This window comes from Sinocyclocheilus grahami, unplaced genomic scaffold (genome assembly GCF_001515645.1).
Source record: "Sinocyclocheilus grahami isolate Dianchi unplaced genomic scaffold, SAMN03320097.WGS_v1.1 scaffold32.1, whole genome shotgun sequence".
Classification (NCBI taxonomy): Eukaryota; Metazoa; Chordata; class Actinopteri; order Cypriniformes; family Cyprinidae; genus Sinocyclocheilus; species Sinocyclocheilus grahami.
This window is the reverse complement of record NW_015505211.1, coordinates 2,214,249-2,232,273: the sequence shown is the minus strand read 5'-3', so window position 1 is coordinate 2,232,273 and position 18,025 is coordinate 2,214,249. Positions and strand designations below refer to the sequence as shown.

Below are 18,025 nucleotides of genomic sequence, written 5' to 3'. Positions count from 1 at the left end.
GAAGGTTCGAGCTTCCGTAATGTCCCTGTTCCAAGTAGAACGGGTGCGTTTCCCCAGTGTTATCCAGTCTACTCAGTGGGTCGTGCCATAGTAGCAGTAGCTGGTCCTCTTTTGCAAGCCCTGGTCTACGCCAAAAAGTAGGGGCGCAGGTGGCTTCCACAGGACACTGGAAGGGGCAGTAGCTGTGGCCTTTTGGTAGGATCCCAATTTCGTCGGTCATCCGATGTGACGTCGAGAGTGACCGACTGAAAAGGAACGTCTTGGTTGCGTATGGTAACCCTCGTTACCTGAAGGAGGGAACGGAGACGTCACGTCTCGTCACCACAGCTCCTGTACCACCGCTGAGCGGCCGGGTCACCGGCTCGGCTCCTCAGCGAAAACCTGAATATGCGCTGCATCTGCTGCCTACTTATACTCACGCTGTGATCAGCAGCAGCTGGATGCAATAATCGCATGCCAATGTGCATTGGCTCGTTTAGTTTACACTCGAAGTGGATTGGTCTCTCTAAGCGAGATCCCAATTTCGTCGGTCATCCGACGTGACTTCTCCGTTCCCTCCTTCAGGGAACGAGGGTTACCATACGTAACCGAGACGTTATTATTATACAGTATAAACTAATTATCTGTGTAAGTATATACAGACATTTTTATCACAAATGCAGACCAGTACGCCCATTTCTGACAATTTGTTCTGTACAGTGAGTTTGTTTAAATCAGCAGTTTTTTACTAATAGTTTTAAATCAGTATTATTGTATTTTATTCACCTGCACTTTTAAATGAGTAGTATTGTGGAGTAAGCTGTGATTGGTCAGACAGACCTTTCCTGTCTAAGCAGGTGGTTCAGGACCACAATAGGCTGCGAACTGGAATAACTTTCTGCCAATAATAATCCGCCAGTCTAATGAATATCTGTCGATAACGAGGGACAGTTGATCCTGCTTTTTTATCAACCTCGAAACAGTGCCATTGTTAATGTTTTGAGCTGTTTCAGCCGCAGCAGTGCCAGATAGATGTGACTGAGATGGGATTGCAGTAGGGTGATTGCTTTTCTCCACAACTGTAATAACTGAAAGCGGCTAAACAAGCTGCTCTCTTCTGAGGCGAGAGACCTGTAGCTTGCTCTGATGGCACAATGTGACTCATTAGTATTGTTATTAGAAAGGAGTGAAGAGGCAATCACTGCACAAAACACACCATAATGTTCACTCAGCATGTGTTATATGAAAACACCCTAGTTGTTTGATTTCCCCATTGAGCTAAGAGCAAACCAGTAATATTACAATATAATAAATAAATCCATGCAGGCAGATAGGGTAGTCATATAATATGTAATGTATGTTGGTCTAAATGTGATTTTTTTTCCTTTATGGACTTTCTAATGGAGCAGTTAAAGACATTTTGATTTTCTTTTACAAAATTACAGGCTTCTCTGACTGTCTTGCCTTTTCCTGAGAGATCTATTAAAAGCTTTCCGCATGCATAAGAACAAGGTGAATGATATGCTAAATGCTTTGAAACATTCCTGACAATAACCCACAGGCGTCAGCGGTTTGACATCGCAATCTTTTAGACTTTGAAGCGGAGGCTTTTGGTGGTATTTTCATCGCTGTAGTTTTACAACATAGTCTGCAATGATCGACACTGTCACTCCATAGTGATGGTTGAAAAAAAAAAAGATTCCCATACATTTTGCAGTTTGATGATTGACACCTTTTTGACCAGTGGATGTTCCAAGGATATGGGCTGTGTCATTTCGGAATAGGAAGCCATATGGAAATTGACTGCTGCCAGTCTTTATCCTTTAAAAGATCTTAGAGGAAAACACAAGCATCTTGGTTGACTGCTCTGTATCAGTGGCAAAACTTCATGTTGTCATATTGCTTTGTAATGGCCTTCATTACAGAGACTTATTAGCAGCTTCAAAATATATTTTATTAATAGTTATATATTCATAAGAAAACTTTAATTCAATAAAAATAAATTAGTTGAAATAAAACTACTTCATTTATATATGATTTCTAGTGACAATTTCTTAATTTTGTAATCTTTCACTTTCAGAAAGACATTAAGAACTTAGTTCTTAATGAATGAATAATTAGCTCTAAGATGAATGAATAATTCATTAATAATTATTCACTAAAGTAGCTTCTGAACATTATTAATTAATAATAATAATGTTTCTATAAAGAAAGTGTAATGATTTGTATTTTATTTTACAATTACTATGAAAATAATTGTATATTATTGTGCTATGCATTTTTCCTTTCAAAAGTTTACTATAAAAACAATTGTATATTATTGTGCTATGCATTTTTCCTTTCAAAAATTTACTATAAAATTTATAGTGATTATTTTTTGTCTTCAACTCAGCATTCCCTTGTTGCCATATGTTTACGGCTGTTGCTTTTGCAGTCCCTTGTTTCGGTTTTCTATATAGTATGCCTCAGTTTTCAGCATTGCATCAGGAGGCAGCTCTTTTTTTCTCATTTTAAAGAGCAGTAATGAGCCATTGGAAAGATTCAGTGGGGTTATGAGAATATAAATGTAGAGACGAAGCCAGTACAATTTGCCTGGGTGAAACATTAGCAGAAGCTAAATCACCAGAGGCAGCTCAAGAATGAGTTTTTCTCCCACTGATTTCTGTGGTTTTCCCGCCTTCTGCAGTTATTTTAGCCCAGTGCAAGTCCAATTAAAAATACAGGTATTGCTCAGAGATGGAGGGAATTTCTGCAAGTATGAGACAGAAATATACTTCATCATGAATTTGAGGAGGGTTGAGGCTTGTCATTTGGCTGAGAATGATTCATTTTCAGCAGTTTACCACAATCACACACAGTCATGAGGAGATGTAACCTGAGTTATATAACTAGACTTGTGTCTGTCTCTTTGGAAAATGTTAGCATAGTCTTTCTGTCTGTTCATGCTCTGAACTCTGTACTCTGTCTTTTTTGAAGAGCTCAAACTGGTGTGTTTGAAACAGTGACCTGAATTTGGGATTCATGGTTAGAAAGCTGAAGCCATCAATTATAGACTGAGATACAAGCATGAAACAATACCTTTGATGTAACACATGCACACATGCCAGTTTTGGGGGTTACTAACTAAAGGTAGCCACATTAACAACTTTTTTTAGTAGCTGTTTCTTAAAGTCAAAATGAATCCTTGTTTGCATTTTGCTTTTAAAATGGGATGTATTTCTGAAGAAAAAAAAAAAGCCACATTAACAACTTTTTTTAGTAGCTGTTTCTTAAAGTCAAAATGAATCCCAAAATGAGAAAAAAAAGTAGGCTATGGCATTGTTTTAGCATGTTTCTGTCAGGACCACTATCGTCAAAGATGATTGACAATTAGCCTACAGTTTGGATTGGCGGTATGGTTCCGTTCTGGGCAAGAACTCCCTGCGCATCCATGCAGCCTAGCATGGATGAGAGCAGGGAGAGCAGCGATAACCCCCCCAGGGTAAACAGAACAGAACCAACATAAATGTATTGCAGATATCGTTAAAGTTCAATAATGTTATGTACACATTTTAGAATTAGTCTGATTCAAAGGAGAATCAGAAGGCTGAATCCTGACTGACAGAGGAGGAGTTGGGGATGAAGGAGGGTAATTAGCTATTGAGCAATGCGAAACTGCTGATACTACTTCGGGACCTTATATATGAATACTTAGATAGGTGTCGTATTCCCATAGCTAGATGGGGTTCAGCTGAGAGTCAGCTGATGCGAGCTTGACTAACGTGACCTGCCAGAACTAACGCTACGCTAGATATTTATATTCTTATTTTTAATTTTTATTTCAAGTAAATATTCACATATTAAGTTAAATAATTAGTATTTACAATTATTTAGTGTTTTCTTTTTAATTTTATTTTACTGTTTCAACATTGACACCTGCATGAATGCAGAACAAATTAGCAGAAATGGGTTACTTCATTTGTGATCTGAATTTCTACCCTCCAAAAAATAATTAAAAATCCATAGAAAAGAAAACCACAAATGAGAATTATTTTAATAATAATAATAATAATAATAATACATTTCAGTTGGGTTAATGCTAACTAAAATGTATAAATAAATTAAAATTGTTTTAAATAAGTCTATAAAATGTATTAGGGATGCACCGAAATGAAAATTCTTGGCCGAAACCGATCAAAATGAAACACTGGGCCGAAGGCCGAATACCGAACACGGTTTTTCGAGTTTTTCCCCCCATGTATTTTGCCAAAAATAAAATTTCACCATTGAATAAATTAAAAAGCCAAAATGTGCTTTTTACTGTTTTTTCTTGCTTTTCAAAGAAAAAAATCAATTACAAAACAACAATTTAAAAATATTTAACACTGAACATTTTTAACATTCTAGCAGACACTATACCAACAAAGCACAATTTAACTTAAAATTAATAAGTTAGTAAAATAAAAAATTTTGGCCATCAGACCCCCTTCTTGAATCAGGCATGTATTTTTTTTTTTACTGTACAATTAAAAGCAGCCTTGTTGAGAAGAGACTTATTTAAAACATTAGAAAATATTACAGCTCTTACTTTGAACACTATGTGTGAATGTTATAATAAATGTATTAACAGGGCTGTTGTAATTATTATTATTATTGTCTTACTTTTTATTTTATTTTACAGAACAACAGTAAAATTACAATATTAACATTTATGAATGTTGATAGAGTTTTTCTCAACATTTATTTTGGCGTACACGCGCAGGAAGACCTCAATGCTTCTTTTTGTTGACAACAGCAGATTTATAAGAGTCTCATTACGAATACGTCGTACGTATCGGATTGTCACGTGCATTGTAAAAATTCATTAAAATATGACTGAGCAACAGACGAGTAACACTGTTTTAGCGCAGATTTTCCTCGAGCTTTGGACTTTGAACCCTGGTTAACAAGCAGATATGTGGCGAGTTCATGCAGCGCTGTCAGAATACATGCAATGCGTGCGTGTATTAAAAAACATAATGTTCTGCAGTTTATTTACTAGCCTAACTATTTAAGGCCATTTCGCGATTTCAATCATCATACAGTAAATCAGCAACAATCACCCCTTCCTCTTCTCATCGAAGACATGCGATGCAGTCCTAAACCGTCTCTCGCTGTCGGTGCTTGTAATGATTTTTGCGTCTTTCTCGGACAGTTTTAAATGCTTCCACACTGCTGACTTGTGTGCTGCATTATAAAGAGTGCGCGCCTCTCACTCTTCACTGGTTGCTATTTGATCGCATCATATCATTGTTCTGTACAATTTATTCAGTCTTTTCGCTTATAATAATTTCGGTTGCCGAACATTCGGTGCATCCCTAATATATATATATAATTTTATTTCTGTTCAGTTAAACTTTATTTTATTTCAAGTAATGAACTTGACTTTTTATGGTTTTAGTTGAAGTTGAACCTATAATAACCCTGTCAGAGACAGGAGACAGAAAATATGTACTATTCATCAATTTGATTGCGTCAACCTAGTGCCATACACACACACAAACTCAATACAGCTAAAGTAACTCGTGAAACTTGTTCTTTTGAAGTATTTTCAATTTTATTATAGGCAGAAAAATTATTGTTCTAGAGTAAAAATTTAATTAGTCCCATCAGGACTTTCCCCCTGCTGTTATGATTTGATAGATAAGACACAATATTGTCATACACTGGTGGTGTACGTGGATAAATGGATTTATTTGAAACTAAATTAATTTATGTTTTCCATTACACATTTGTCTGAATCATTTCCATTAATATGCTAAATATTCAGTGGTATGTGAGCGAATCAGCAGTTAAGTTGCAGAAACTTGGAAGACTCTGACCTCAGTATCTGTGTTAGCAGCTGTTTTTTTCTCTTGCAGTCCAGACTTCTTTTGCAGATCAATTATTCAGTCATATTGTAGTGTGTTAGTGCACGTTGGTGTACCTGCGTGTGTGAGTGAGTGACATCCCTTAAGAAAATGTTTGTGCCTACTTGAATGACTCACTAAAACTTCACTAAACAGATTTAACCATAACATATTTACTTTTCCAGCAAACACAGATAGCGGACTCCCATATGAGGCAGGCCGATAGGACGGCAACTAAATATCTCTGAGATACTGGCTGGTTGGTTTATTCAGACTAAAACATGGAACACAGTCAAGAAAACTGACAGACTGTCTGGGTACCATTTCCAGTTTCAGTCAAGTTATAAACAACATTACCTTAACAGAGCATGACCTGCTCATCTTATCACGTCAATCAAAAGACAGCGTGTAATACTGAGGCGTTATTCTAATGGACTGAATGTAGATTTATCTACAAAGCTTACAGAATCATGTGATTGATGTACAATCAATTCAATTACTGTATGGTTCTAGAATCGGAAGGATTTCAAAACTCTAGGGTTTCAAATTCAATGTTAGAGGACAACCACCTAATTAAATTGTTGTCAGAATTGTTATAAAGAACAGACCTTGGATTCCAGAATCACATAATTCAAATTAGAATCATAGTTAATACACCAGTCTATAGAGGGGAGAATAACAAATATATAACTATAAATTATGTATATAAAGACTTTTTTTTTGAAAGAACGTATAATTGAATTTAGGACGGATGCATTAATTGACTAATCGTGACGTATAAAAGTATAAAAATAACATTATAAAAGTTTTTTTTTAATTATTATTTTATGCCATGTTTTGAACTTACTATTCATCAAAGAATCCTAAAAATGTGTCCACAAAAAAATATTAAACAGCACAGTTTTCTGTTGAAATAACAGGAAATGTTTCCTGAGCATCAAATTTCTCAAAGATCATTTGACACTGAAGACCTAATGTCTGATGAAAATTAATCTTCGCTATAACAGGAATAAATGACATTTTAACATATATAAAAATAGAAAACAGTTATTTAAAAAACATAATAATATTTCACAATATTACTGTTTTTGCTGTTTTATGTATGTACTACTGTATACTCTTAAAGATGTCACCACAAGTCACAACAATCTGAATATGAGATCTATATTTTTATAAAAACTATGTTTTTCGTTTGCTTTGTACACTGCTTGTATTATGTTTGTTTTTCTTTATAAAATCATACAACCTAAAAATATATATATAACAACATACCCTGGGAAATCGTTGCAAAACTTTTGCATAAATGTAACTGCATGTAAATGTAACTTGCATCTGCTGCTTGCAAGCTGCATGAGTGAACAGGGTTCAGCCTTACACATCTATTAAATCGAATAGTGAAAAATATGCACATCTTGATTAAAGCTAACATTATGTTTAAAACATCCTCAGGGTGCTGATGATGTCATGATTTTTTTGTTAATTGATGATTAATCACTTAAGTGGCAAAACATTTTTTGCAGAAGTTTTATCAAATGTGTGATTACAGTGTTGCATTATGTTGTTTTTTTGCAGTTCCTGCCAGGATTGTAAACATATCCGCGGATGTTTCAGTGAACGAGGGCAGCAACGTAAGCCTCATGTGTCTGGCCATCGGGCGACCTGAACCCAGCATTTTGTGGAAATTCCGTTCTTCAAAAAGTGAGGGAAAAGGTAAAGGAAGACTTTCTTTATTTTGCAGTGCTATTTACTGGAAATATAGCATTGTTAATTTTCTCGACAATGTAACTAATTGTGTTTCTCAACGTGATAGCTCACCTAAAATAAACATTCTGTCATTATGGACTTTAATTTCAGTCTATGCCACAAAATTGACCTGGGATATATACCGCAGGACTCATAGAAAGCATTTTTATGATGCTTTTAGTCCCTTTTGGTATTTAAAAACCGAATAAATGATGACAGATTAGATTTTGGGTGAACTGTCTCTTATATTGCAGCTCACTCATGGTCATGGGCTGAATTATCTATTGTATCTTGTGAGATATGACCTGACTTTGGTGTGCAAATAAAAAGAAGTCTCAATCAGTTTCATTCAATATACAGTTTTTATGTTAATGTCTGATTTTCTATTCATCAGTAGTGGCTACACACATGACTCTTCATAATTTTCTTTCAATTAGATATTTAGAAATATGTTAAATAATAGTGAATTAGTGAATCTTGAAACATTTTTGAAGGGGTTTTGGATCTGACATCAAATAATGTCAAGCAGTCTCAGCACAGCTGAGAGTAAATCCCCCACGTTTACTACGTATTCATGTCTTCCTCCACTACCCGACTTCCAGGACACGGGCTGCGTTTTAATTCAGCTGTTATAATGGAAACCACAGCTGTACACGAGCCAGGCAAGAAAAGAAAAGATTCAGCCTGCAAAATCACTTTGCAGAGAAAGCAATGTAAAAGTCTGTGCACAGGGTGTCATTTAATGTCAGCCAGCTTGCAGCAATAGCACGTTATCTGTGTCGACACTTGTATGTGATTCCTAATGAAAGAAATAAGACGTGAGGGATGTTTTGTTCTCTTTTTTCTGTCAACTTTTACAGCTGAAGTGAAAACCTGAATATTAATTTTTCTGGATTGTTCAGCAGCTCTGTCGACACAGCTAAATGTTGATCTTCTTCAGTTACAGAATTCTAAGGATAAACGGAAGTATTTGAGTATCTAAATAAATGTAATCTTTTATTCCATGAATTGCACAGTGGAACATTTGAAATTAGATACTTTCCCCCCCCCCGCAGCCACTCATCTAGAATCAGATTTCCCTATCAGATGTATAGTTCAGATTTGGATTTGGGTAGGAGAAACTGATCCTAGACCAGCAGTTATGAGCAGTTTTATCCCAATGCACAAATCAGAAGTAGATTGAGTTATGATTCCACATACAGTACAGTACAGTACAGTACAGATCAAGGTATTCAGATCAGTAAAAACAAAGTAAACAAAATCAAATGAAAAGCAGGATTGAAAAGCAAAATTCTAAATCAGTTAGGTAATGCAGCAGACAAAAGTTTATATTATGTGCATGTGCTACACATGTTGTGATGTGTCGGACTAGAGATGTTTTTTTTAGTCTCAGTCCATCAGTGGAAAAACTAGAACAATCCTAACAGAAACATTAGCACTAGAGGGTCAGTGCAACGCAAAACACAATAAATCAGTAGGTGTGTGGACTTTCTGTTCCTGATATGAGCAGTCTCACTGTAGTGAGAAAATAGTTTTTTCAGTAAATAGTATTACAAAGTCTTGCTGAGTCTACTGGTAAAAACTTTTAACTACACTAAAGTTTCCAAAATGGGGTTTAATGCGACTTTATATCTCACAACTGCAACTTTATATATCACAAATATATTATCACAATCGAGACTTTATCTCACATTGTGATTTTATCTCACAGTTGTGACTTTATATCTCACAAATCTGACTTTACATCTTACATTATGACTTTTTATCTCACAATTGCAGCAATGCCATAGAAGAACCATTTTGTGTTCGCCAAAGAACCTTTCAGTGAAAAGTTCTTAAAAGAAGCATTTTTCTTAGAGCAAAAACATTTTAATAATTTTAAAACCAAAAAAAATGTATGTTGACAGATTAATGAATCGTGATTGATTAATAAATAAAACTGACATTTAGAAGGTCCTTCTCATTTACACTGGAATACGCAAGAGCTTGGCAACACTTGTGCTGTTTTCTGACACTTCTTTGAAAGACAGAACAGAATAAAGCAGTTTTAATGTCAAATTAGATCAATGTTTTAATTGCGTTAAATACATGTAATGGTGTTACACTTATTTAACTAATCTCATAAATTAGCATTTAAATAGCTTGCAATAACACATATTGCATATTTCATAATTTTGTGGGCCATTGAATTTTTAGTTTGAGCTGATTCCATAACCTGTTATGTTGGCAAGAGAAATTTATCCACTGAAAATTGCTATTGACAAACATTGGCATGAAAAGACAGAAAATAAGATGTCAATATATGAAAGGCAGTTGCACTCTTCAGAGGGTGCAATACATTTTTGGAAACAGAAAATGCATTTTGAAAAGTGCTTATCAAATTGTTTGAAGAATGTCTTTGAGTGCACTGCACTGATATTGAAGATAACTGATTTTTTCCCTCAAGATGCAGTGGAAAGTTCAAGAACTTTAATTTGGCATTGTGAAGATTTTATTGGCATGCCGGTTGCACTGAGGTCTGATATTGTGGAGTTCCCACTGAATTGCAGTCATACTTTTATTGCAGTGCATACTATTTGCAGAGGTACAGCTGTCACGGGCAACAAAGAAAGCATTGTGTGAAAAAGTTGGGACATGAAAATGTCGCTTTTATTTTCATACAGTGCATGTGCGATGAACATTCGAATATATCATTACTTACATGAGTAAACGTGCCTCGTAATGCAGGGTGTATAAATGCACTCTTGCCATGCACTCGTACAAGAGCGATATTTTTACATCTTTAATGATAATTGAATTAGACGGATCTGCGGTTACACGATGCAGCAATGAAAATTGTGTTTTCAAGTGGCCAGCTGTTGTTGTAGTTTGCCGGTTCTTCATTCGCAGCATATGGCAGACTGGATTTGTCCCCTACACATGACACTGCACCATTTGGCACTTTAGAAAATGGATTTGCACTCATCATGCGCAGTTTGTGAGCACCCACAAGCTGTGGTGTCAGTGGGAATATCCCACTCTAATGGGTTTAATTTGGAGGGCTCCCGTTGTACTTGGTGGGTTCTCATACACTAAGACAGAACTCAAGGAAGACAGTGAGCTCTTCAGAATTTTTTTTAAATTGGGTCTGTTTTCAGACAGATGCATGTGTGTGAATCATATATGTACTGAGTAATTTGTGTTCTATTGATCTTGTTTAGAATTTCCACAACGTAGCTGGTTGGTTTAGCATTTGCACTCATAAACCAGGCCTGGAGCTGCACAGCATAAGCATTTTTAAGCCTTAAGGCTGAAGTTCGGAGTGCTGACACCATGAACTTGCTTTCATGCCCACTTAAACAGTTGATCAGTGTGTTATTTATGGAAGGTTTTTTTTTTTTTGTGGAGGAATAAAAAAAAGTTAATGACTTTATACCTCACAGTTGCAACTCTCTATTTCACAAATGCAATTATATTTCACGATGGAGACTTAAAATCTTGTTTGCAACATATTGCAAACATATTGTTTGTATCCCACATAGCACCTTACAATTGTTATTTTATATCTCACAATTGGGACTTCAATTGCAACTTTACAGTTTCTCACAATAACAATTTAGTATCTCACAATTGTTATATTATTTTACCAATGTGACTGTATCTCATGAGTTTGACTTTAGATCTCACGTTTGTAACTTTGTATTTCAAAACTTAATAGTAACAGATCTGTGACTTTATATCTCACAAATGTGACTACATCTTATAATTGCAACTTTATATCTCACAAAAGTGTCTTAGCATCTGACAAGTCTGCCTTAGGATCTCACATTTGCAACTTTATATTTCACAACTTAACACATCTAACAAACTTAACTGTATATCATGTTTGTGAATTTATATCTTACAAATGTGAGACAGTTGCAACTTCATATTTCATAATTGCTTTATGCTTTAATCCAATCCAATTTTATATCTCAAAATGTTACTTTATATTTTACAGTTGCAGTTTTCTCATATTGTGATTTTATCTCACAATTGTAACTTTGTCTTAAAATGTGTCTTTGCATGCTAAACATTTTTTTCTCTTAGATCTGTGTTTGCATTGGTAAGGTTGAAACCACAAGAGCCATTCTCTATGAACAATGTAATGAGTAATAATATTACTGTTTCATAGAGGATTGCAATTTGTTTTTTATTGCAGCTCTTGGATGCATCTATATTGAAGTAAATAGTGTCCAAGTATTTTTCATGCTGCTTTTCAGGGATTTTCTACCAGTATTGTTGGATTGGCCTTTTTGACATGTTTTCATACCTCTTGTTTTTGAAAAAAATCTCATTGTTTTATAGCCGGAAGAGAAGGTGCTTTATTTTTTCCCTTGTGTTTGTTGCTTTCAAATATTCAGTAAGAAACTAGCCATGCCTCAGTGACCATGTCAAATAAGGCTTGTTGTCTGCAGATGAGGTTGTCTGAGGTAATGCAGGCTTAGCTTCACTTCCCAACGGCCACACGCAATGGCTCAGAGAAAAATGAGAAGCCAGTGCCTGAAGAGGAAATGGGGGTCAAGGGGAGAAATTAGCTTACACGCAGTGCCAATGTTTCTCAAAGGCACGTCAACCCAAAAAAAAATCACCAACCCAACAAATTCTGCTCATTCCACCTGATTTTTGATCATTAATAATTCAAAGGGGGTGAAACCTGTGTCTGGAATGTATTTTGCTTATTTAGCGTGGATGCGATGGAGTCTCATTTTGCCTGACATGATTGGTCTCGGTGGGTTTCTCCATGTGGCAGCCCCCCGTGACGCAGTTGGATGGAGTGTCAGCCTGGAAACTCAGCAATGCGAGTGCTTCATAACAGCTTAATAATGTGTCATCGTGTGCTGCTCCTATGAGTCCGACTGACTCATTTTTAAACATAGCTAATTCATCATTGCGTGCCCCTTTGTAAAGCCTGTTAAAATCCCTTCACAGGCTTTTGATTCTGACACTACAACAAACTGTGGCAAGATATGAGATGCGTCAATCTGTTTTTCTCTTCTGCGACTGCATACTGCAAGCTGAGAGTCTTTTTGGAGATTAGCAACTTTAGTGTGTAAAAAAATTCAGTTTTACCTATAATGTGTATAGTTGATGAGAATGATCATTTACTATTTGGTAACTCCCATTACAGCTTGCAGAATGAAAATGGATCTAAAACAACACCCATTTCAAAACATCTATGCAGTCGTAGTGTTTATAATTTCAAATCAAGCATCGTCACGTAGAGAACAATTATGTGTGTTAATTTACCAGAGAATTCTGTTCAAGCTCTGCTGACAGCCTTTGTATTGAAAGTGAACCCAGGGTATCTGAAAATCAGAGAGTGACAAATCTAATTGCAACAAATTATGCTTTCTTAGACTTTTTTTTTCCATGTAATTGTATTTCAAGAGATGCCTTGTTGTACTTAAAGTGCATTTAACATTTTACACGTTTGATCTCTCTTTTTGCTATTTCATGAAGTTAAAATTAAAAATTATGTTTCTGTTTCTCTTCAGCAGAACATTTTGTCATTTTATATTATGAATGTATATTAAATCTTACATTTCTTCTGTGTAGCAGGTTTGTATTAAATGTGGACAAACGATTTGGTTGTCACAGGAAATGTCACATTGCACCTGGAAGAAACTTTTTTTGAAAGAAACTACATGCCAAAACAGAAACATCTGTGTTTATTATTTGAGTTCTTTATCTTTATTCAAGTAAGACGTTATTTATGAATGCAGAGACGATTTTAGCATTTTCCACTAATTTTTAAATAGTTTTAGCAAGGTTTTTTTTTTTCTCATGGCAGTGGTACAAACATCATGTTTAATTTAAACTTTGCCTCTATTTTGCTTCTAATAGCACTGGATCTAAGTGAACTTATTTTATCAACAGTATAATTTTGTATAGTCAGATTTTTAACTCATGCCTCATCCACATTGCAGCTTATTCGAGCAAAGAACCTTCTATTTAGACTGCAAGAGTGCCATCTGACCTGCATGACCATCCACAGTTAGTTATTTTTACTTAAGGTTTAGGGATGGATAAATCTGAAACTGAGAGAACAAACAACACAAATGCAACTTGCAAATGTCATGTGTACATATGAAGCAGTCATGTACTATATGCCGTACATGCTAGTTTCTTCCAGCTCCCTCTGCCCTTTGAGTCACCCCGTGCTTGTTTTAATTAGACTTTGAGGAAGCAAAGCTGCTTATTGATTTGTCATTGTTTTCTGGAAAGGTCATACAAGTGTGGTTGTGAGAACCGATGTCAGATCTCACATTAAGTTTTGATGCTAACAGGGAGAGTAGCCAGGGATGAGTCACAGGAGAAGTGGAGACTGATCAATGTGGCGGCACCAAAGCCCATCGTTAAGGGCAGAAGAGGCTGAAATAAATTACTGCATGATTTGAGGTGTTGAAGACCTCTCAGGGTGAGTCGGGAGACTGGAAGTTTGTAGTCATTTTGTCCTCAGATGCACTGTAAAAAATGACCGTTAATTTAACGGTAAAAGACTAAAAATGCTACAGTAAAAACCTGTTAAATGGTTAACGGTAAATTACTATATACGGTGAAAAACTGTATTGGACATTACATGTAATTTTACGGTAGTATACCGTTTTTTGGAAGTAAAAAAGACTGTATAATTTACAGTGAATAACCGTAAATTGACATTCCCAGAATTCCATGCGTTACATTTCAAATTTGATGTTTATTTGTTGAAATAACTATGTTTCTTCTTAGTTTTTTTCTTATCATTTAAGGTTGTATTTTACACCTAATGTTGTTAAATGAATGTTTATTGCATTATTTCAGTTTCATGTGTGTTACCATGATGGTGTTTAGTGTTTGTGTGAATGACACTGTGCACCTTTTATATATGTTATTATTTAAAAGCTGCTTGTGATGGGCTTTGGTTCATCATGTGACTTTCTCATCACCACCTGCGTTTGGTGGTTATCAGTGTATTACAAAGGTACAAAACAGATTTCAATACTTCAATAGTTTGGTCTATTAACATTATTTCAGTTAATGAAATTACGGTATTTAACTGTAAATTTAAGTTAATACCGTAAAACTTAAAATGTTGCTACCATGTTTTTCATGGTAACATTCCGACAACCACAGCTGCCATTTTTTTACCGTAATTTTACAGAATTTGTTTTGCAGTGCCATTTCACACTGCTCTGTGAACACACTGGCTACTTTAACATATATTGCAGCATCCATCCATTCAATCATTGTATAAATAAAGTTTTATATAATAACACAGCACTATTATTGATGTTTGAGATCTGCTTTGAATATAAATATACATTATTCAATACAGATAGCTGTCCATACAGATAGCAGATAACATTGATTTAAATGAAGTTAAGATTGATTTTCATTGGACAAGAGGCTCTAATCTTTTGATACCAACCATACACCATTCTTCGCAGAGTTTGAAGTGTGTAACACCCAACATAGGCTTATAGGAAAAACATGCTTCTGTCACAAAAACATCTATAGATACATTTCACTGCAGTTTCCAGCTGAAATGAACACTGGTGGCAGTAAAACAACTTTTATAACTTTTCATACAAATTATGATTAAAGGGGCAGATTATTGATTAACATTGACATACTGTATTTTCATGCAGTTCCTTGCCCAATACTGTGTTCTGACCTCAGAACACTTTAACCATAGTTTACGACTCGCAAACTAATACATTTTGACTTTTGCATTACATAACCAGCTCTGTATGTATGGCTTTTTTGACAGTAAACTTGTTTGGTAACTCACATGGTGCAGCATTGCACTTGTGATGCGATCAGGTACGATTGCCATGAAACATGATGAAAGGGTTGCAGGGTTGCTTCAGCAAATGCGTTTTTAATAATGCATTAATCTTATAGTGACACTCACTGGACATTTCATTTCCAAACTGCCATGATATGTACAACAACCAACGTAATAAACGTTAATAAAACATTGCCAGACTCACTGTTTCAGAAAAAAACTGAACAAGCTTTTAGTGGCACTCACTGGACATTTCACTTTGAAAGTGTCACAAAACTTGCATGAAGCAATGTAATATTATTTTGCAGAAAATAATTCAAAAATAAAATAAAATGCGACAATCAAACGGGGACTCCCTATTTGTCTGGCCAGTGGCAGAAAGGGAGGGTTTTTGAAGGTTGTTCTAAAACAGTAATCATTTAATTTTTTATGTATTTTAAAATTATTATTATTATTATTTGTAAATTATCTTTACCATTCTTTTTGGTGATGCCAGTGACAGAAATTATACGTGTCACCTTTTAGTAATTTTATAATTCATATAAAAATCATATATTCATATTCAAATCATATTTTGCAATGATAAGTATGATCTGTTAAAAAAAAAACACCAGTGGAACTCGTGAAAAGGCCATGCTGCGGACGCAAGCTTCAGACGAAGAAGTGAATGATGTGTAGCTCCCGGCACCGATTTATACTGTAGTCGCACCGGTAGTGACGTCATGGCTGTCGCCGGCCAACGAGTTGGTGTTTTTTCAATGTATGCTTCAGATACGAGTCACGACGAGGCGTTCCCCATAGCGACCCCTAGAGGACGCAGTGTCTCGTTCCCTACTCAGGGAACCATGGTTACATAAGTAACCCGAGACGTTTCCCTCCAGTTAATATTTCCACCCAACTCCCTCTTTCATTTAGGCATTTATGAAATGTGCAAATGCAACACCATACCAGTTAAGCAGAAGAAAAGCTTTGCTTCAAGAGAATTTGGTAACTATCAGACGGAGGTGAAGGTGTTTTCTCAGGTTTGCATTGTAATTATTGTAGTTTCTTTTTGCACCAGGCTCCAGGCGCTGAGTGACCTCCGGTGAGTGGCCCCAGGATAATTGTGTAGTTATTTTGTGGTAATTAGGGCATTGTAAAATAAAGCGTTATCATTTTTCCTCATAACCTTTCTTTCTGCTCTGCTGAGAAGGTGTGATTGTATCACCATACATCAAATTAAACTGTCCCCATTCTGTCTGTGTCTAGAAAGCCCAGCCAGGAGAGTGGAAGTAGTTTCCTGGCTCGGAAAATGTTTTCATGCCTTTTTTTTTCCCACTTTGAAACCGGATGTGGGTCAAAAGCGAGTATGAAACCAAGCAGCTGTACTCTTTAAAGTAGAGGTACTAGAAGGAGCAGAAGAGGCTTGTTTACTTTCTCTGCTGCTTGTCTGTGTGCGTGTTTATGTGTAGGTGGGTGGTAGTGTGCATGTTCATGTATGCATTTGCTCTCTTTGTATGTGAGTGGGTTATATGTGGGCCAGGCAGAGGTAGAGCTCTAATCTCAAGTGTTGTGTTTTCATCAGTGTCATATTGTTTATTTATCGCATTATCTCTCCTGGTTTAGTCTAGCTCTCAAACACACGCTTACATCCACAAGCGTTATTCTCTTACAGGCTAATTAAGTAAATGCTCCCTTTGCAGCTACAACTCTGAATTCAATGAGATTTCATTTAAGCACTTTAACGGCACATTTCTTCCTACCAGGTATGGCCACTGTAGCAAATTGGTTTAAAGAGAAATAATTTGGATTACTTTTATATCGCCATAATTCTCGCTGTGTTCTTACAGGCTTTTGTATTTTTCCAAAGAGATTAGCATAATGCTGCCTCATTTTACACGCCACAACACTGAGAGGATCAACACTGGAAATACACAAAACAGCAGAATTTAAGTTTCACTGATCAATGGGTAACTAAGAGAGATATATAAACAAATTACATATTTAAAGGGGTCATATGATGCTTTTTTAAAGATCGTTATTTGGTGTAACAGAATATGTTGACATGCTTTAATGTTCAAAAAACACATTCTTTTTCAAATACTGTACATTATTGTAGGTCCTCTATGCCCCGCCTCTCTCAAACGCTTCGTTTTCTACAAAGTCCCTCCTTCCGACAAGCGCAGTCTGCTCTGATTGGCCAGCTGACCCAGTGCATTGTGATTGGCTGAACACCGCAAGCACTCGTCGGAAATGTAACGCCCCTTACCACAATCGCGAGCTTCATCTTTCAAAATAAATGTAAAGACAGAGCCTGAAAGGGGAACAGAGTCTCGTGACAGACACAGTGATGAATATGTGTTTGCAGTACACAAGCCACGGTTAAGACAGCTGTCTCCACTGTGATGTTACCCTGTCTCTCGCTCTCTCTCTCGCTCGCTTGCTCGCACACACACACACACACACAATGCGCAAAACTCCGCATTTGAACAGTCAATAGCAAATACTTAAACTAATAACAAAACAGTAGCTGATTCAGAAGCGCCAGATTGTCATAGCAAAGTCAGAATTACCTCCTCTCGTAGGTTCACGAAACGGTCGTCCATAAAATGCATTGCTGTTCTGTTGTAAGTAATCTTAAAGATTCCTAAATGCATCTACTTTCGGA

The 18,025-nt window shown here is 36.0% G+C and overlaps 1 protein-coding gene across 3 annotated transcripts in view; it reads left to right on the top strand.

Annotated features, from left to right (window-relative positions):
* Nucleotides 1-18,025, top strand: part of LOC107577150 (opioid-binding protein/cell adhesion molecule-like) — a 201,972-nt gene that overhangs the window by 167,398 nt on the left and 16,549 nt on the right. For all 3 annotated transcript variants that reach the window (XM_016263269.1, XM_016263265.1, XM_016263260.1), the window contains one exon: nucleotides 7,419-7,556. In XM_016263269.1, coding sequence (XP_016118755.1) covers nucleotides 7,419-7,556 — 138 coding nt within the window. The remainder of the gene's footprint in view (nucleotides 1-7,418; nucleotides 7,557-18,025) is intronic.